Genomic DNA, 21,944 nt, shown 5'->3' on the forward strand with positions numbered 1-21,944 from the left:
GAAGTTTTCTGCTTATTGTTGGTTCTTCCTGTTAAACATACAGTAGATGGCTCAATGTTTTGTGAGTTCTTCACTGACTCCTTAAAGGCCGTTTTCAGTTTCCTCAGACTTGAAGGGCTTCCTTGATGTGTTTTGGGTTTCTTTTGTGTTTCCTGTATCTCAGTGGAAATCCTCTCAGCCCAGTGGCGCGGCGCTCTGATGACAGGCAGTATGTCTTCCATTGGAGTGAGTGAATCAAAAGCAGATATTTCTCTGCGTGTGTGTAGTTTTCCGGGGTGCATCAGTGTCGAGACTCCTCAATGTGCACTGCAAAGTCACAGAAAAGGTAGCTTGTTATTTTGCTCACCCTCTCTGTTGACCTTGATGTTGTTGTCCTCTGAGTTGAGGTGTTTGTAAAAAGTCTTCTAATTTTGACCCAAGTGTTATCCACCTTTCTGAACCAATGGCTTTGGTGTTTTTCCAGTGTAATAGTCGAGTGCTGAAGTTCATTTCCCTCATGCTATTATTAAAGTATGTTTGAACCGAACTGAATTTAATTTAAGGTCCAGAAAAGCACAGATCTTGCTGGGAGTGAGATGATCCTTCCTGCTATAACTGCGTCCTGATGGTCTCGTCTGCCTGACATGTTGATATACACGTGAAAATAGGGGTGTACCAAACTTGAGATGATAGATAAATCTGTGGAGTTCTGCGTCTGATGTGGGGTGTTTCCTCCAAAAGGGCTTAAGATGGTGTTGGGGTGTTTTACACTTCTGAAAAGATGCAGACTACAAATGTAGATTAGTGTCTGACAAACTGAACCGTGCGTTGATGAAATGAGACGGTTGAGCTGTTGCTGCCCGTCACCGCCAACATTGCTATGTAAAATAAAAAAGAATTATGGTTATTGAGTGGTAAATAATGAATGTCTCTTTAACCATTTGATTTACACGTTTGTTCCATTTATAGTAAGAACTCCGGGGTCAGAGGGTTTGCGTTTTAACTAAACAACCTCCTCAAGTCAGAGAGGTTCACAACCCAACATGGCTCCTACTCTCATCAACAAAAGTAAACTCAGCTAATTTTACTTTTTACAACAATTTTGTCTTATTTCATTTACTTTCAGCCAGACACGTGCCTAGTACGGTTTGCTTTTTTTCAGTAAATGTCCTGGTTTGCTGTGCTAAATGCTGCCTGAGTTATGGCTAACGATGGCTGGCAGTGGGAGTCAGATATTTGGAAACATGAATGGCATATGAACATACTTGTTCTTCTGACTTTGCAACTGGAATGCCGTCAACTCAGGTGTGACGTCTTTCCTGTGTCTGACTTTAAACTTCCAACATAAAAGCATCATAGCATGTGGCTACAAACAACAAGCTCAGTGTATATTGAAGACAAACTTTTAGCAAAAGTGTCTTATCTTGAAAGCCTCATTTTATATTTTAAAGGAGCAGAAACAGACTTCCACAAATATCATTAATTCAAGCGCTAAAAATATTACAAATATAACTCAAAAGAAAGCAACAACATAGTATATGACGCAGCAGCTTAAATTAATCTTTAGTTCATCAAATTAAAAATTTACAGCAATAACATACAACATCCTCATGATGCAGCAGCAGTATTTATCCCAAAAACATCACATGTAACTGTAACTTATGGAATTACATGACTCAAACAGTTTGTTTTCTGTATATATATTTCTAGCTTGGTCTTTGCAGGAAGGAGTGAACCAGCAGTCTTGTGCAGTGGATATCTCTCACCACTCTGTCAGTGCGTGAGCTTTCAGGCTCCTGTTTTGCACAGCAAGCCACCGGTTAGTCATCAGCTGTGTGAGAAAAATGGACGTGTGGCACAAAAGTGTGAGAAAAGTTAAGACTGGAATTATTACGGAAGCTGAAGGGATTTGTTTAGTTCTTCACAAACTGCTTCTGCATTTTGGCTTGATATTTGTTCAGAAATAACAATATGGTGTAAATGTCACAGATTTCTGTTCCTGTCGGGGTATAGTTACTTAATTTAAAGACCTGGTAAGAAATAAATAAGTATGGGACATGCAAGACCAAGCTTTGCCGCATCCTGTTCCTCTCGTGTCTCCGCTAACTGACTCATGTTTGCAGAATGTTTTCATTTCCTCTGCAGGGAGAGGCTCACCTGCCAATCCCTCTCTACACATCAAACACCACTTTACAATCTTTGAGCACTTCCTTTGCATCTGTCCACCATCTCTCGCCACTGTTCAGAAAGATTAAGTTCAGAACTTGCCTTTCCTTCTTTGGGTTATCGCTTTATCATCGCCTTCATATATAAAAACTGTATATTTATGGTTACATATGACATTTATCTTTCAGAGCAGGTTGGCGCTCCTCTTTAGGGGGATTCAGGTTAACGGTTTGGTTCCATCAGCATGTCCATTCACATCTATTCTCCGAGACACAGCGCCCTCCTGTGGAGTGAATCTGTAAGCGACACTTCCTGCAGTAACAAATCCTTGCTCACTGGCGCTGTTCATGAGCAGCGGCTCACTTAGGAGTTTTATTCCAAGGATAAACTGTAGCACTTCATTTATATTGGTTCAGGGCTTTTAAATGTGAAAGCTGCCCAGCCACTGATAGACAACAAATTGTTTCTACATGGTGGAATAAAAATGAAATCCAACCTCAAAAATGTTATTTATATATATATAAAAATATATAAATAAAACAAGATTTTGCAGCCTGAACATTATAATAATGTGGAGCTTTGTCTATAAATATGCAGAAAATGTGCACTCAGATGCTTTATATAAGTGACCAATATATACACAGTGGAGAAAGAGGTGGCATGGGAGTGCATCTATTGTGCAGAATGAGTAAGTGGTGAAAGAGGGATTTTTGAGGTGAATCAATTAAGAGATGTCAGACAAGTTCCATGATTTATTTTACAAAGAAGGCCTGGACCAGCTGCTGACATCTGGCTCCACAGACAGACAGCTGTCCTGGGCCACGCAAGTTTTTTTGTTTGTTTTTCCATGTATTGCTTTAAAGTGAGACTGCATTATGGCTTTTGCGTGACGAAGTTCCTCTATGCTGAAACAAAAAGATATAAACTGAGGAACTTTCACAACCTGTAAAAGCAGAGTGAAGATGAAGCCGAATGAATTAGACCAGATGTTTTTATCATTTTATTGACAGTACAGCCGGTTCTGTAAAACAGAACTTAGAACAGCTTCTTTCCCTCATGAACTAAAACAAACAGCAGGATTACATTTTCGTTTTTTTCCCTTAAAATAAGCATGTCTCTGCGTTGCATACGTTAACAATGCAATAATAGTTTCCCTACTGAGGTTAACACAAACTAAAGTTAAATCAACACCTGTACACACATACACATGTGGCAGGATAACTATAATAAATTACATTCAGATGATGAGACACAAAAATGTACACACACCCATTCACTCACGCACTCACGCACTCACGCACTCACGCACACACACACTCACGCGCACACACACACTCACGCACACACACCATCAGTCTTGTTGCTTGTTCTTAATACTGTTTTGTTTTCAGTGTGCCATTGCCATGAAGCAATATGCAGAATCAATGCACTGTAGGCTTGTAGACGGCTAACTGCATTTAAAGGAAGTTATTCTGAAAAGCCACTGAAATGTTCTGCATTTAACCGCAACACAAGCATGTTCCATAACCACTCTGCAATTCAGTGACAAAATAAATACAATCTGAAAACATCCTTCACTGACACGTTGTTCATTCAGTCATTTCATGTTGTCCACCAGTCGCTGGTGCAGAACCAAACCGTCAGACTTTAATGGATGTAACTTAAATGATCAGCACCGAGACCGAATATTGAAGGGTGCAATAAATCATAGATTACTGTTTCTTTTGAAAGGTTCTAAAATTTGACACTGGTTGCCAACTCTTCTTCAGTCAAATCTTATTTGTTCTGGGTTTTCATGGACTTCATGAAGAACATGCATCAAAGTCTGAGGCCGTGCTGCAGAACTGAAAATGGGTCCTTGATGCCAAAACTTCCCTTCAGCAAAAACCCGGTACAGACAAAAGATGAGGTTGTTGCAGTAAAAATCCCTGTCTGGACATTTACGGTGAGCAGTTTTACATTTACTGTACATCTGAAAAAGCCTCATTTTACATTTTTATTCCAAATGGATCCTGAAGAAATAAAGCATATGGCGGCACAAACGTGTGAATACGATTCTTCTCAGAAGCTGAACAGCAAGGACACAAGGCGGATACTTGTATCATGATAAAAGAAATACAGAAATACTTGTTGATTGTGGTTTAAGATGTTTGTGGCCTTGTGATGTATCCGTCTACATCCCTCATACATTTTGCGTCATTCTGAAACCCTTTCTAAAATAATTGCATGTGAATGAAAGTACAGATGAAGCAAAAGGAAACAAAATAAACATTTCTGGGTTCTCCGTCTGTCCAGCTGCGTCTGTTATTTCGTCCTGTTTACTATGAGCTCCCTGCGGTTTCTAAAACTCATTTTGGACATGAACACAAAGTCACACGTACTGGTAACTTCCCATGAGAGGGCGTGCAGGCACATTCAGATGCAAACACATGACCACCTGCACAACTACGCTCATTTACACCAACTATTGCACACCATATAAATAAAATGTGAACTCAAATATGAACATAATAAGATACAACAAATGCAGACCCATATTCCAATGAGATACAGTGCGTTTGTTTTTAGGCACATGAGAACATTCAGTCACAGCGACAACACATGTTAAAGCCCCAATCTGGATTATTTTTGAACTAGAGATGGGAAAAGATTATTTTTAAGGCTGTTACCTCTATTTGGGACATTATAACTTTAATTCAATTCCAGTGCAGAAAAAATGCTACAGTTTAAAAGTGCTACAACTGCCTACAGATAGGATGGAAATGTTCTTACTTTTTTTTTGGCTTAGCTTTGCAGACTTTGGAAGACATTTCTCACGCGGGTACAAACACACCCCTTTTGCAGAGACTGAATATGCCGGTCATGTCCGTGTCACGTCTGAATGAACGGGTGACACAAACCTGAGGCTGATGCATCACTTTCCAGCTCTAAACCGCTGCCACTGCAGACAAACACACAGGTCCATTTAGCCTATGATCAGCTATCCAGAGGAATTAAATTAAAACACTGTTATTATTGTTTCGTCATCAAATAAATTACTTTTTCTGCCACGGTTTTAGTTGGTTATTATTTGTGTTCCTCAGACTTTCAACCAAACGAATGAGAGAACTCCTTTAGTGCACGTTAGCTTTAACTGAAGCTCCTGCTATGCTATGCTTATTGATTATATATTGACAATTTCAACTGCTGAGAAAAATGCAACTCTGGAAGGACTTGCAGAGTTTTGATTACTAATGCATCTTGATGACATTTATACTGGCACTTAACTTAAATCCTCACAAATCTGAGCTTTTGAATAAAATCTGTTGTTACTGAAACACAGAAACAAAATGACGGAGAAAATATTAATTTTGTTTGCACACACCAGTAGTCTCTTTAAGCACTCTGTCAGACGTTTACAGATATCAAAATCAAAAGCAAAGCCAAAAACTAGAATGACTTGTCATCAGTAACATGAGTCATGTAAGTAGGTTTGTAGAAGGAAAAATGCTTTCTGGAAATGTTTTTTCCTGATATAAAATGGGCAACAAACCGCAGAACACACGGCGCTCTCAAATTAACAGTTGAATTTCTGAAATATAGCTTTAAATTCAATTTCTTCAAAAATAATCTCAACAGCATCAAAATCGATCTCACATTCAGTTAAGCAACGGCTAAAATCTGAAAAAGAAAAACTAGAGTAAAATCACCAGATTGGGCCCTTAATGTTATACTATATGCCACATCATTTTGCATATAAAGTACAATATTGAATAAAACTCGACAGAGAAAGGCAACATATTCTATCGTCGTCAGTCTGGCCAGACAGTTTAAGAGTTTAACACAGTGTAACAGTTTCAGTCACTACCAGTTTTATTCACCGCTGCGTCTCATTCAGCTTCACTGCTCAGTGATGATTGTTTGAGTCATCGTGTCGGTCAGTCTTCCGGGTCTACAACTGCGGAGTTAAATCTGATATTTGGCTTTGTAAATAATAAGGTTATGCATGTACATGTATAGTTATGTAAGGAATAGTGCTGTAATACGGGTTAATAAGCCGAGTCTTTCTTCTATGTCCCAGTTTGATCTTCGCTGCGCTGGCTGTGTCTCGTAAAAGCCCCCAGATCACTGCTCGCTCTGGTGTGTCTATGGATTATTGTCTGCGGTGTGACCGTTTCCAGTGCGTGCACAGTCTGTGGTTGGTGAGTGGCCTTTGTAGCCGCAGTCTGATTTGTTTGCACTTCCTGTGTCTCGGCTGCGTGTTGTGTCTGTGAGGTGGACAGTGTGTGTGGTATGAGTATTTCGCTGCAGGGCGGGCCACCCGGGTCTTTCATAGCCATACTGGCCCCCACCATGGCCGGATAGCTGCGGTTCCTCCTCAGACCTGTGCTCAGACCTGGAAGCCCCCCGCCCAGTGCGCTGTTCCCCAACCCAGTGGAGCCAAAGGTGGCCATCAGAGCGGAACCGGATGAAGCCGAGGCAGAAAACGGGGAAAGCGTGCGGAAACGTTTCAGCTTGTCAACAAGCCGGAGGTTTGTCATCTCCGTTTGGCTTTCGTCGTCTGCCAGGCTGCACTGCTCCTTCTCTAGCTCTCCCAGCACTTCCCTCAGAATGGTACGTGCCGGTTTGGAGGCCAGGAAGGCGTCGTGATACGGCGGGTCGTCATCCTGAGGGCTGAACTGAAACACGGGGCATGTTGGTGTAGAAGAGGCAAATTTGGAGTAAGGTGAGCTGGGAGGGGTGCAGGGCTGGAGAGGGAGAGTGTCTGGCCGTTTCACCAAATGTCTGACGGCACTCTCTTCTGGCCTTGTTGTGCATTTCTGAGCCGGCTCTGCTCCCGTGATGGTTGAAGCTCCGCTAGCCGCCAGCCCTCGGTCCCAGCTGCAGGGGTTGTACACGGAGGCAGAAATCCCGTGCTCCGCCAGCAGCCGCGCCAGGCCCAGGGATGTACTGGTGGTCTTGGTGGAGTCCCGCAGGTTGGTGGACGACTCGGCCAGGGCCAGTGAGAGACGTCGCGGGGTGCAGCAGGGAGTGTAGGAAGGTGTAGGCGGAGCTGAGAAGGGGATTGGGGAATGAGCGTGGGTTGGTGTGCCGATGTTAGCGCTGCTCGGACTGGAGGGCGTGCCGAGGCTGGAGATGGAAGAGGAGATGGAGAGAATGGAGGCCGGGGGCAGAAACAGAAGAATGGATACAAATTATTACGACAATAGTGTAAAGGCTTCATCAACCCAACATATAATCATGCACAAACCAAAACTTTTTATGTTTTCACATCTGAGCAGAGGGTTAATGAGCATCTTTTAAACAGCTGCTGCAGCCAGGAGCTATTTAAGCCTCAAACACACTTCCTAAAAACATCTGACAGCTTAGCACACAGTAAGTACATTATCAGAGCCCTGATATAAGCAGCTACATGGTAAAAACAAACTAACACATATGTTAAATTACTAGCTTTTTGTTACATGTTTTCACTGCCCACTTGGGTAAACTCATGCTCTGACGTATCTAAGCTCTTTTTCCAGCTTTCTATCAAAGTTTTAGCGGAAAGTCCTCACAGCAGATGAAGATAGCCAATAATGATACAAAATGACAAAACGATTATTCTTTTGCAGTTGTTAATTGGCACATCTGGAACACAATGAATAAAATGCATTTGGAGATGTAGTTTAGAGCTAGTTCGATGACGGACAAATATTTTTTCAAAAGCATCTGCTGATGTTAAACATGCTTCAGAAAGGGGATTTCTCTGCATAAAAACGCCCAGGGATGTTTATCTACTTGATGCCACTGGTGCCCCCAAAGTAAATAACAGTCTAACGAAAAAGTGACACAGTATAAAAATCAATAACATAGCATTAAGTCTTATATTACAAGGTTTTTGAGGTGCTTTTAGAAGGCCAAAATGTGCATTTCTGTTGCACCAGTTCTAAGAAAACATGTATTGTTCACGTGTCAAAGAGGACAAAACTGAACAACAACGTATGAGAACGTAAGAGAAAGCTGTTTATAAAACAAACTTCTAGCATTCTGCTTTAGCTAAAGATGACACAAACAAGGAAGAAGGCTGCTCGGAAAGAGTGTTTGTGGACGGATTTGGCCAAAAACAGAAAAGGTCTGGGTTGAATAATAAATGTTCCCAAGTGTCAAGTGTAACATAATTTGATTTAATCACTTATTGCAGTCGTAGCGTTGGCACACAGGACTTTCAGTGCACTGACAGGAATGCTTGATGCTACAACTGACTAGGGCCAAAGCTTTTTTGCAGTAAGACCCAAATAAATGTAGTTTTCAGGAGTTGACGGGTTTGGATTTAGTATTGTCAGTCATTTTGTCAAAAAGGTTCCAACAAATTACACCCAGCTAAATTTGACTTGAAAACAAGGTTAAAGAAAAATCCTAATGTTATTCTGGTTTACACACAACTAGTGTTCTGATCTGCACCCCCATGCACGTCCTCACCCATGTGCACACTGGTAGGTGCACTCAATGGGTCTGCTCTACTTCAGCCACAACAACCATATGATACATGTCCCGCTCTTCTTCCTCATCACATGACCTGTCAAGCCAGTTAAACAGCAGGGACAGAGAGAGAGTGTGTGAGCCAGGAATAGGGACACCAAAGCCTGCTTGCAGGGAAATAAAAGCAAACATTGCTGCAATTTTAGTAGCAGCATCCGGGGAATAAATTATACTTCTATACCAGGGGTCGGCAACCCAAAATGTTGAAAGAGCCATATTGGACCAAAAATGCAAAAAACAAATATGTCTGGAGCAGCAAAAAATTTAAAGTCTTTTATAAGCCTTAGAATGAAGGCAACACATGCTGCATGTATCTAGTTATAACTGGGGGAAGATTTTTTTTTTCATTATGCACTTCAAGAAAAAAGTCGAAATGTCGAGAAAAAAGTCAAAATATCGAGAAAAAACTCGAAATATCGAGATTAATGTTGAAGTACAATCTCGAGAAAAAATTCGAAATGATGAGAAAAAAGTCGAAATGTCGAGAAAAAAGTTGAAATGTCGAGAAAAAAGTTGAAATGTTGAGAAAAAAGTCGAAATGTCGAGATTAAAAAGGAAGAAAAAAAAGGAAAAAAAGAAGAAAAGGGAAAAAAGAAGAAAAAAAGGAAAAAAAGAAAAAAAAAAGGGAAAAAAAGGTCAAACATTTTTGAAAAAGCTCCAGGGAGCCACTAGGACGGCGCTAAAGAGCCGCATGCGGCTCTAGAGCCGCGGTTTGCCGACCCCTGTTCTATACTATACGTCATGTAAAACTGGTAATAACTGTTGATCCAGTAACATCACCTTTCCCTTACTGTCTTATAGGAAACTGGAATCTGAGTCGCTGACATTGTTTACTGCACATTTAAATCATCTATTGTAAAAACCAAAGACACAAAAAAAACAATATATTAAGCACAATTGTTCAGGTATTTAAGGTGAGGTGTATTACCTTGAGGAGACAGTGGTCAGCTGATCAGAGGGGTGGAGGATCCGACAGGTAGTGAAGGTGTATGTGGAGCTAGTATGAGACATACACTTCCCTGGGAAATGAACTTGAGGAGAGAAGAGTGGGAAAAAGAGAAAAGAAAAGTAGGAAAGAGTGTTAGCGCTGACTGAAAATGCACCAAATACCTCACTACAAAATGATTATGCGCATGAAAGTGGAGAAAAATAGGCCGCAGTCGTAGATTATGCCCCAAGCAAAGGCACCATAAATTAGCCCCAACATTTTCTGTAACACTATGTTATTCATCCTTTTAGCCCCTTCCAATAAATAATTCTCAACAATATAAGGGAAAAACTGCTGATTCTTGTATAATAAATCTAGACTGAAGGTAATTACAATCAAAAGAATTTTAATTACGTAAATAGTTTAAGCTGGAACATCTCATTATGATGGGTGATCTTGGTTAATGTAAGCACACACACATTACAGCACGCCTGGCTTTGCAGGAAAACTGTACTGTAATGTTTGCAGCAAGGGAGAGCTGCATGTGTGTACAAAGGTGACCTTACACCAGAGCCGTTAAATCAGCTCCAATATTAACCAGCCAGACGTCACACGTTCATGTGACTCCAACAGCTGCACAAATAACACCTGACGAAGACTCTCCCACATATGCAAGCATAAACAGGACACAGCCGTGATATTTGTGTATCGATGCAAATCTCTGCCTCACTTATGTTTCAGAACTGAACCTGTATCTCACTTCTGCTTGTGCAGGTTAAACTAATTCATTACTTTTGAAGTGAACTGCCATTCACGATCAACTGTCAAATTGACCTTGAGATTTCTAACTTTAGACGGTCTGATTTAAACGGAGAGGCATTGCTGAAAATTGAGGAAGTGTGATTGGCTGAAAGAAAGCGAGGTGTGCAAATGCAATAAAGGATTAACCAGGAAGGAAGATATAGTAAATTAAAGTGAAAGAAAAAAACAAAACAGGTACTTTGTGTTGCCGGTGCTTGATTGCTGCGTACACAGGGACTGCTCCTGGGCTGGGTGGGAGTGCTGGTGAGTGCACATGAGTGTGATCATGGCTGTGAGAGCTCCAGTTAAAGCCTTCCCCAGTCCCTCCCACCGTTTCTCCCCGTGCTCCAGATAAAAATGAACATTTTTGAGGGTGGATGTAGTGATGTGACTCCAGCTAAGAGGCTCCCTCACCAGACATGTGATCCACAATGTTGGGCTCCAGAGCCTGGAGTTCCTTCAGGTCTGCATGCCCATTGATATCTGAAGAAGAAGAAGAAGGGAGTGGAGAAGACGGGGAAGAGCTGCAGAGGAGAAGGGGCGTGCTTGCAACCTGTCCATCTTTTTCTTGAACTGTATCTTTAACAGCACAAATGGCTCCATTCAGTCCTTCTGATTGAGCTTTGACACCACTGTGAGCAGTTTTGCTGCAGCGGAGAGACGGGGTGGAGGTAGACTGAGGCAGACCCATCTGAGTGGAGCTCGTGTCTGATAACCCTTCAAACGAGTCACATGACACTTCATCCTCCTCTGGTCGGTCCAGATGGCAGTTCTCTTCCTGTTCCTGCTCTTGTTGCTGCTCGTGGGCTAAAGTGCGAAAGCCCTTGGTGACCACACCGGGCCGATCGTCCAGCACAGCCCCCATGTGGGGCTGAGCCAACTGCTGCCACGCATGAAGTGTAGCAGAACCTGGGAGGAAAAGGACAACACCATGTTAGACTAGTTCAGGTTAAGCAGCAGCGGCAAAAGGTGATGCAATACATCCTGACACAGCATGAAAGACAGAAAGAAAAGAAAGAAAGAAAGACACACAAACCATCGCAGATATGATGTGGTAGGGTCTATGTGGAAGGGTCTTAAAATTGCACTTTGGTGGTCAAAGAACGACTTCCATGTTTCTGATGCTCTCACAATATATTACCAACAGTTCTACAAAGTAAGTCTTGGATTGAACAAGAACATTTCCTTATTCTAATGTTCATCAATTTGTTTTTTTTTAGCCCATTTAATGTTAAGAATATATATGCATATACAGACAACCTGATGTGCATACACTTGCAGTGCAACAATAAATATAAAACAGGCAAAGCTGTACTCTTACTCCACGGCACTACAATATTTATTCATGCAGTAGTGAGAAGCCTCACGCATACGCGACTCATGTCAAAGTAAAGTATGCAAAATGGAGAATTGGTTTTGTTCCGTTTCCAATGATTGGTAGGTTTCTGCTATACTGTATGTGTGAGGAGACGTCAGAATAAGAACTTAAAACAAACACCAAAAGAATAAGAGAAAAGGAAGGTGAGATAAATTAGTAAGATTTTATTCAGAAATTAACAACAAAGAAGAGGCACAAGAAAAAACAGAAATATAGTGCAAAGACAAAAACTGAGATGAAGGCAAGAAGGCCTACCGAAGAGAAGTGACATGAGTGGACAGTACAGACAGTCAGATGGCACAAATGCTTTCTCCCATTGAAGTATTTACAGAGAGAAAGTACACTGAACACTCAAAAGTATATTTAACTGTCGGTTTTTAAATGGAACATAATATTCATGGACAGGAACTAGAAGTGTATGGATAACATCATTACCAAGACAGGTGACACGCAAATGATCTATGTTCACCAAGATGTAATAAAACATTAAAAATGAGTGACCTCATGTTATTTCTCAAGTCCTACCACCCCAACCATTAAAACAACCCCTTTTCTACTTAACATCTCCCTTTATTCCGTTTTAACCTTATACATGACTGTATATGATTTTTACTATATTTCAAAGTGCAAGTGGTTGCAATGCTGACTTTCAACACTAGATGGTGCCAGCAAACACGGAATCAATCATTCCTCTTCAAGTGGACAAATGCCTTAAAAAGTTACATTTAACATACTTTGTTAATGACATCATGTCTGAAGCTGTTAATCATGGATATATAGAGAAAATAGCACTCAGTTGTTTTATTGAATCAATACAATTTCTTGCATCTATGATAAATAAAGCAGAAACTATTACATGACAACTGAGCTTCACAAACTTTACACTTGCAAGAGCTAAGTAATTAAAAAAGCAATTAAGAAAATACAAATCCTTAAAAAACAAAGCATACACTTGTGTTATGCATTTAAATACTAAGACTAAATATAAGGCATTTTGTTTATAGTACTTTCTAAAAGTGTTGATACTTAAATTATTCTAATGTTTTTGTAATATAATATCCCATGTAATTCTGGTAATGTAATTCAATATACCATATAAAGGTACATGGTAGATCATTAATTTCTTTATACCATAAGATGTTCCTGAAAGATCTGGGGTTCTTTTGTTACTTATATTTCAAACCAACAGCGTGGCTGTGCATGTCTAAAGTAAAAAGAGTGCAGAAGATTTAAACTACCTTCCTGTTGTTCCAACATTTCCAACAGACCTGCAGCTAAACCCAGTGAAGTTCTGAGCAGAGGCTGATAGCTCAACAAGCTGCGAACCTCCAACAAACTGGAGCCGTAGCCATAAAGAATTAGGTCTTGATTTTGGCTGTGGGTTTCACCAATTTGAGAGCTTTTGCCAGAATTACTGTTGGACTTTGGTTGAAAGTCTTCGCTTTGATGCGGTTTTTTCTTTATCATCTCATTTTCACTTTGCAACACTTTCTGAAAGTTGAGATTTTGAGTGTCTTTTTCATTACTGGGAGGATCATTTGATTTGCGTCTCTGAGAAGAATAATCACCTTCTAGTGGCTTTACAATCTGCAGCTTCTCTGGCAGATAGGACCTTGCTGTGAACGAGTATCCTGACCAGACGCCAGAGCACAGCGACAACAGGCTCTCTGTTGGGGTCGCGGGGCCTTCACTGCCTTCCCCACCTCCTTTTTCCTCCTCTTTTGCAAGGTAAGCCAGCTTTCTCTCTCTCTCCTCATCGAAGAAGCGTTTTTCTGAGAGGTAGTTGTCGCGGCGGAGGGACAGACGGCGCAGGGCGGCCTCCAGGTCCCTGCTTCCTGGGGTCCCAGGAGTACCAGGGGGGCGCCTGTTAGAGTCCTCTGACCTGGAGAAGGAAGACATAGGAAGGAAGAGAAGAAAGAATCATGAAATAATTGATAAAGGAGGGATTACAATAAAAGCTCCCTGGAGCTTTTTCAAAAATGTTTGACCTTTTTTTTCCCTTTTTTTCTTCTTTTTTCGTCTTTCTTTTTTTTCTTTCCTTTTGAATCTCAACATTTCGACTTTTTTCTGGATATTTCAACTTTTTTCTTGGGATTGGACTTCAACATTAATCTCGACATTTCAACTTTTTTCTCGACATTTCGACTTTTTTCTTGGGATTGAACTTCAACATTAATTTTGACTTTTTCTCAACATTTCGACTTTTTTTCAACTTTTTTCTCGACATTTCGACTCTTTTCTCGAAATTTCGACATTTCGACTTTTTTCTCGAAATTTCGACTTTTTTCTCAACGTTTCGACTTTTTTCTCAACGTTTCGACTTTTTTTCTCGAAGTGCATAATGAAAAAAAAAAATCTTCCCCCAATTATAACTAATATAGACACATGCAGCATGTGTTGCTTCATTCTAAGGCTTATACAAGACTTTTCATTTTTTGCAGCTCCAGACATATTTGTTTTTGGTCCAATATGGCTCTTTCAACATTTTGGGTTGCCGACCCCTGATATATAACATGTATACATCCTCAGTCAGACAAGAATGAGCTCACAGAAATGTGTCACAGTACAGAAGCTGGAACGAGCAAACATATCTAATTCCTATTCATAAAATAAAAGCCATTATCAACATATGTACAAGTATCTTTCAGCGTATCACACTGAGGATTCAGTGGAACTCTAAATCACATATTCTGACATTCAGATGTCAGATTGATTAATATCTACAGTCTGTACTGGTGGAGTTACTTTAGATTGTTCATACCCATCATCGGGACTCTCCAGGATACTGCTCGTTTTGTTGTCCAGGATGATCCCACTTCCCGTCTCGCTACCGTAAATGGAGTTGGAGCGAGGTGTGCCCACCCTGCTGGAGCGGCCTGAGGTGAAGCATGAAGTCTGATTGGAGCCCGGGATGTTGAGAGGGGAGGGAGCTGCAGATGATCGCTGCTGACGCATCAAGTTGAGGTTTTTCACCGTCTGGAACACTCGCTTTGGCTGCATTCTAGAGAAACATGAGCCACAACCACATAAACATGGCACTAGTAGATGTAAATGACTTTATAATGCAAGAAAAAAAAACACTCAATCTGATCAATGTTTTCTTTTCAAGGTTAGACCTTTAAAATGGGTGTACCACTTTTGATTTGTCACTTACATTTTTGTTTTAATGTCCAAAATATACAAATCTTTCAAAAGAAAAATGGGTGTACCTCTGCTCTTCCACATCTGGATCGTCCATCTCAAGCTCCTTCCTCATGGTGCCCTCAATTTCTGCTGCCAGAGAGTCCTGAGAAGAAATATCATACAACTGCTTCTGTTGTTCTCGTGCTAAGAGCTTAAAGATGCTGTCCTGACTGAAGGTGTCTGATGTGAAGAGTATTCTGCGTGCCGTGAAGATGTGCAGAGCTTAAAGACTGCCAACACTCATTTACTGACCATTGGAAAAAGGCCCAGAGAATGGAAACGTCTCGAGGTGTTGAATGGCAGAGTTTTATTCCTCAGGTTCTTCAACTCCTCCTGCGCTTCGTGGAGCATCTCCATACACTCTGCATACTTGTCCTGCAAATCGCACAACTTAGAGGAGAGAAAGAAAAGACTTAGAAGAATAGCAAATAGTTTCCTCATCTTTATACTTGAGCTAACTGGGATTCAGGGAAATCAAGACCTGGAACTGACAATGTGCATAAAATATTTCCGTGTAGCTGTTTCTGCTGTCAGTTCCGTGCTGGGAAAATGACTCTACAATAGCTGGCACATGCTACAACCATCTTATTGTGATATAGATTGCTGGGAGCTTCCTCGAGAGATAACGTCAGACTTAACAGCTCATGGACTGCCCTACCTCAGCTGTGAGTTGTCGCTGGGCGTCTTTAGCTGCACCCAAGTGTTGCGTCAGTTCTTCATTCTCCACCGCGTACTATAAACATGAGATAGGACAAAGTAGGTGAACGTGTGGAAAAATACAAACGTATTCAGCGCTTCATATGTTTTGTGAGAGATGTCAGGGGTTTCCTACAAGCTTGGCTTTCTTCTGGAGGTCTACTATCTGCGACAGGAGGTGTGTGATCTCCTCCTGCTGTCTGGAGGCATCGTCGGTCTTCTTGGCCAGATCTTCAGCCAGAGAAGAAACGTGCAGGTTGGCATCACCTGGGAATTACAGCAGATGTTCAGCAAATACAAAAAATAGACCACCTTGTTTTCTTACTGCTTCTTAAAAACTCAGTGAGTCGTTAAGATCGAAACAAAATCAAATACTCACGTAGTTCTTTGACACAGTCATTGACAAGCTGCTGCTCTTTCTCCTCATAAGAGATGGTTTCAGTCTCCAAGTGACTTGCCTGAAACACAAAAACGTAATTCCTCATTACTGATCAACCCCATGCACTAAACCATAATTACCCCAATAAAAAGACTTCTAGGTAAAGATAAGAGCTTGCTTACTCTGCTAGACTTTCCAAGGAAAACATTTACAGTCTACAGTTACAGCCTCTGCACCTGACTGATTTCAGGTGGAGAGGTGCATGTTTGGATTATTGAGAATTTGTAAAAAGGACATTGAAAAAGTAGGGGTGTCAAATTAGTGCGCTAATTGCGATTAAATACAGGCATTAGGGCTGCACGATTCTGGACAAAATGAGAATCACGATTTTTTTGCTTAGAATTGAGATCACGATTCTCTCACGATTTTTTTCCAATATAAAATTTATTGCACTTATTACTTTAACTTTGCAACAGCTGAACAAAAATATAATAACAATAAACATCTCTTGTCTTCTTTACACAAACCTTTGAATAATTTAAACAATAATAACAATTTTGAACAATATTTGTTCCTCCCTGAGTTGAACACCCTTTCAGAAAGGGGACTTGTAACAGATCCTGTAGTTCTGAGGCAACAAATTATTCCTCTGGCTGCTTTTTGCTGTAACAGCTGACATTGAACATAAAAACAATAAACATCTCTCTTGTCTTTAAATAATTTTAACAATAACAATTTTAACAATATTTATGTGCAATATGTGTCAGGTGATGAGAAAGGTAGATGTTTCTCCAAATGTAATCTACAATCATTAACAAAATATAACAAACATGACAACATGATAGTTGACCATGACAGGACTACAACAACCTAGAACATAGGCCTAGTCCTTTTTTATGCAGCCATCTTTAAATTATTATTTTTTTTTTAAATCGTCGTCATTTGGAAATGAGATTGCGTTCAAGCATGAATCGAGATCGCGATTTTTTAACGATTAATCGTGCAGCCCTAACAGGCATATTTAGCGTGTTGTGTTTTTTAATCTCTAACTTTACTTTTTCTGTTTGCGGGTTGCCTTTATTATGAAATCTGTGTCTGTGCGGTGGGCTTCTTGAGTTGTTACGGGTGGAAAACAACGGTCAGTCACATCTTGAAGTGGACATTAGCATATACTGGTAGCATATCCCGTTGTAGCTGGACAGGCATGGGGAGGAACGGTGAGTAGGAGAAGTGAAGTGATAATGGAGGAGCATGTGAAAGTTGTCTGTCCAGTGAATGGGGAATGCACCGACTGCACCTTTGATAAAGGTAGAGTGATATGTCTTTGTGGAAAGGACTTTGCTCACCACCGAAACAGCTCAAGTTTAGCCACATAAACGCAAAGCACCCGGTCACAGCTAACGTTAGCAGCAATAATGTTAGCAATTTATCGAACCACAGCAACTAAAACTAGACTAGAGGAGAGCACCACGCGCATACGCACGTCTGCGACCGAGAGGCTGGCGAGTGAACTTGCCAAGTGGATGTAAATGGCTAGCACTGCATCTGTTCAAGTCTGTTAAAAAAACTTTATAAAGCCACTTCTTTTGTTGTTATATATCAATGTTTTGATCTGCCACAATAATGTAATGAATTTAAAGGAAAACACGTCAAGTTGAGGGCTTTTCTCAGCCATTTTTAGGTGAGATTAAAAAAGAAAATAATTAAGTTAATTAATTACAGATCTTGATTAATGAATTTAAATTTTTTTAACCGCTTGACAGCATTAAGAAAAAGACATCTTCATGGATGTACAGTATATTATGCTTTAAATTTGGATATGTCTCACATACTTTTGCCTGCGCAGCAATTCACAATTATTATTAATTATCTGGGGGAATAATGTGCAAAAGTGTACCGTAGATCGCAGTGATTTGTTTTCTTCTTCCAAATCTTTGAGTTTCTTCTGTAAGGAGTCCAGGGGAAAAAAAGATGGAATTGACAAGCTGGGCTCACTGGAACGCAGACTGTAAACACACAAGATTCTAGCTTTATTATAGTATTAATTTCCTCCACTTTAATTACACATTACTTTCAAATCCTTAAGAAATTAATCTAGATCAAGCTTGATTGAAAAAAAAAAAAAATGAAAAAAACAGGGCACTCCTCGGCTGTTTATAGATCTCAGAATATTTCCATTGACGTAGCAACTTATGTCATTAGTTTGCATTTCATTTGAATTCTGTTGTAAAACTACATAACACATTTGATCTAAAATAGCACTTGATGGTGAAGGGGGAAGTGAATACAAATAAGCTTACGGTGTGGAAGAGCTCGAATCCCCCTCGCTCTCCTCAGCAGCATGGGTGTAGAACTGCAACAACTCATCCTTCATGGACAGGTCGTGGCGCAGCTGAGATACCTGCATGAATGCAAACAGAAAAAAGTTGAGGAGAAGACAATGAAGTAAAGGAAGTGATGACTATATACTGGTTTTGATTTACACGTTTTACACTTTTCATATTACCCATATTTCCCAATGAGTGTACAACAGCACCAATAAGAGAAGAGGTCTACAGAAATGCTCCTGCTACAAACCTCCTCCCGGATGTGCTCCACCTGCTCCTCCAGCCGTTCATTCCTCTCACTGAGAGCTTTGTTTTTCTTCAACAGCGACTGTCCGATGCGAGCTGCTAACTCCAAGTCGCGCTCTTTCTGCATAAACAAAAGGTTTTGTTTATTGCACAATGGAAATTTCTCCATTTTAAACTCTTGAAACAGTCATTTGGTGTCATGCCAACAGTAACTGATTATAAATATGACTCCACATTCATTTGGGTGGAGCAAGGCCAGAAACCTCTCCTTTTTTTAATCTTTATGCTGGACTGAGCAACATATTTACATTTACCAAACATTGGCAACAGACGTGTTATTTAATTTTAAAAAGCAAAGTTCAAAATGTTAGGCTGAATTAAAATGTATCAATAACAAGGAAAAGGTTGAGTTAAAACAAATATATCATAAATATATCATTCTTTTCATGATGGAAACAGTTTGTTTCCTGCAAGCACTCGCAAAATGACTGGCCACAGGAAACTGCCATTACTCAATAGTCATTAAAGGCTTATAAACCTTTGGAAATGAGGTTGGGTCTGGTTACAACCATTAACAATATTCTGTATACAGCAGTAACAATGGTTACATGGATAACTAAGAAGCTTTAAATCCTAAAGAGGTGGAGTTAGTTGATGTTATGATGTTCTGAATCACTGAATGGCCTGTTTAGACTGTCTGGATGATGAATTTTATGGTTTATTTGATCCGTTTTCAGATGCTTTCCTCGGGATATCCTGCTTTCTGTTCTGTCCGTTGCTGCGCAGCTGAAAAAGAGCAGCTACATTTGACTATCATCTGCTGGAAACAAGTTTTATGATGTTCTTCGTTCAAACCTCCTTTGACCTTTTAGAGCAGCCTAGTTTTGGTATCGCATTATGAAACTTTGCCAAACTGCTTTAAAGTCCAATTAGTTCAATTCTCAGCTTTTAATATAATTCATGATTTTACCTCTTCCAGCAGTCGAGTGACAGCATCAATGTCGCTGTAGGTCTTCGTCATCTGGCCCACTCTGTCAGCGCACAGCACTATGAAGGGACCATGGAAAAAAGGAAAATAAATACATAAATAAGACAAAAAATTAAAAATAAAATCACAATATTGAATTATTTTAAATCGTTACTTTCCTAGTTTTGGATTCTATGGGTTCAGTTAATTCCCACCCATATAAGCCATATTATACATATATAGACATAAATTTTGAGTAAATTTAGGTATGAGATGTTTTTCAATACAAACTTGACTCCATGTTCATAGATTTATTAGTAAAAGCAAACAAGCCCTTGTTGTTGGGTGTATTCTAAACTGACCCTAGGAGTTAATGGCATGCATATTTGTTTCCTTTGTCTCTATCTGGCCCTGTGTTGGACTGGCGGTATGGTGTACTCGGCCTCTTGTCCGATGACAGCTGGGATAAGCTCCCGCCCAACCCTCGACAGGATGAAGTGGGTTTAGAAATGGATGGAATCATGTATATGGAGCAGTTGACTTACAGTTCGATTTAGAAAGATGCTTCCAGGATTAACATCATAGATATAAATAGAAGGGGTGCATAAGTTGAAGACATCAAAGTGGAAATTGCACATTATGCAACCATGTAAAACCGGGTCATCTTGTCTTGGGTTTCAAAAAATACCTTCCTCGTATCTTCTTTTCACTCCACTTCTCCTGATCTTAGCTTTTATATGTTGAATCATAGCTACATACACCATGTAAACACTGATACACCATTAAAAGGACCCATGCAAAGACAATATTCAACCTATCTACTGATTCAGAAAAAAATAACTTATTAAACACAGACACGATGATTATATTGAAAATCTATTTCATTTTAAACTCTCAATTTTCAAGCAAAACCTCGACTTTAAATTGTTGTATCCGTGACAAAGTTTTGTTGTACTAGATTAAGGATCTCTGTCAGTGAGATATTTGGACTAAAACAATGGCTGAAGGTACAGCTAAGGCATTTGGTACACAAAACGCTCTACTTTATGATTATGTGTTGGTATGTCTTTCCATCTACTACTGTGGTTTACTGACCACAGATTGACTGCAGATTGATTATCAACAGCCATAATATTAACCCATGCAATACAACAAGACTATTTTGTCCATATTTTGACATCAATGGCTTTGATGGCTTTAATTATTATCACATAACCAGTGAGCGTACAACTGTTTTACAGAAACAGACAGGTCCGGCATCCTGTCCAGGGTGTACCCCGTCCCCTACCCTGACTGTAATGAGCTGGGATGGACCCCAGCCTTTCTGGTGCCACATTTGAGCAACATCATTTGCTCAGGTATGTGGATAAAATGACTAATGGGATGTATCAGATTAATTAAACTGATGTCAACTCTCAGTCATCCAGGTCATGGAAACTTTCAAATATCACACCCTTTTCTTTTGTTGGTCAGTGACTAAGTCTTAACAATAAAAGGCAAAACAACTTCAAGAACTAAAGAAAAGGACGTCCAGTTGCCTTGTTTCAAGTTTGGGAGTGGTATGAGATTGAATCCAGTTAACCATCGTGGCTGCTTTTACAGTCTGTTGGAGAAAATATTTAATCTAACAGTTGGTATCCTTATCAAGACTGCTGCTGCTACAAAAACAATTAAAAAAATGTGTCTCTTGCATTCCATGTTTAAGTATGTTCAAGCACGTCTGTGACTTTAAAGTCCAAAGTCAAAACATCATGCATGGAAAATACAAAATAGTGCTAACTCAGGAGCCAGGATGCAAAGAGAGTTGGCCAATGCAAATGATGTTATTTTCCTACCCTCACACATTCAGGCAGTTTATTGCTTGCTGGAAACAAAGAAGTACTCAGCTGGTGATGTGATATTTAAGCACACTTTCCATGATTATTATACATTAATGAAGAAGCTTATTTTAACCATAAAAAAGGCTGAATAAGCATGCACAAAGAGGACATGGCATGAAGGTTTTTGCCTGACTAAATGAAAGCACATCAATATGTTTCTTTTCCTTATAAGAGGTGCTTGAGTAAAAAAATGTGTTGCATTCACTGGAAAAATAGAAATAACTATATTTGACAAAAAAGAAAATTACAATAATTTCTTTAGTAAACTTTAAAAAAAATTGCAAACATAAAAAAAAAAATTGTCTGCCCTGCTTAGTGGAATCCAGCTTTACTTTATTCTGGGCGTGAGACTCCTGTCTTTCAGTTGTATACAAGTTAAAGCGTATAGGTTCTAATTTAGCTCCAATATCATGATGCCTATTACCTTACATCTATTCTTTTGAGGAACTCGCCTTAGTTCATGAGAGAGAGAGAGAGAGAGAGAGAGAGGGATATTTTTTCCCATCCCCTCAGCAA

The 21,944-nt window shown here is 40.0% G+C and overlaps 1 protein-coding gene across 5 annotated transcripts in view; it reads right to left on the bottom strand.

The window, feature by feature from the left end:
• Positions 1–5,307: 5,307 nt before the first annotated feature.
• The window catches only part of trak1a (trafficking protein, kinesin binding 1a), a 34,604-nt gene continuing 17,967 nt past the window's right edge, over positions 5,308–21,944 (bottom strand). For 4 of the 5 annotated variants that reach the window (XM_061716363.1, XM_061716360.1, XM_061716362.1 and 1 more), the window contains 14 exons: positions 19,552–19,628; positions 18,586–18,702; positions 18,309–18,409; positions 17,906–18,014; positions 16,009–16,087; positions 15,766–15,896; positions 15,592–15,666; positions 15,186–15,323; positions 14,960–15,036; positions 14,512–14,751; positions 13,319–13,632; positions 10,787–11,281; positions 9,572–9,674; positions 5,308–7,254 (listed from right to left, as the gene is read on the bottom strand). In XM_061716363.1, the coding sequence (XP_061572347.1) occupies positions 6,195–7,254; positions 9,572–9,674; positions 10,787–11,281; positions 13,319–13,632; positions 14,512–14,751; positions 14,960–15,036; positions 15,186–15,323; positions 15,592–15,666; positions 15,766–15,896; positions 16,009–16,087; positions 17,906–18,014; positions 18,309–18,409; positions 18,586–18,702; positions 19,552–19,602 (3,090 nt within the window). In that variant the 5' untranslated portion in view covers positions 19,603–19,628 and the 3' untranslated portion in view covers positions 5,308–6,194. Of the gene's footprint in view, positions 7,255–8,583; positions 8,681–9,571; positions 9,675–10,786; positions 11,282–13,318; positions 13,633–14,511; positions 14,752–14,959; positions 15,037–15,185; positions 15,324–15,591; positions 15,667–15,765; positions 15,897–16,008; positions 16,088–17,905; positions 18,015–18,308; positions 18,410–18,585; positions 18,703–19,551; positions 19,629–21,944 lie in introns of all 5 variants that reach the window. The other variant, XM_061716364.1, reaches the window with a different exon arrangement.

This window comes from Cololabis saira, chromosome 3, assembly GCF_033807715.1.
Source record: "Cololabis saira isolate AMF1-May2022 chromosome 3, fColSai1.1, whole genome shotgun sequence".
Classification (NCBI taxonomy): domain Eukaryota; kingdom Metazoa; phylum Chordata; class Actinopteri; order Beloniformes; family Belonidae; genus Cololabis; species Cololabis saira.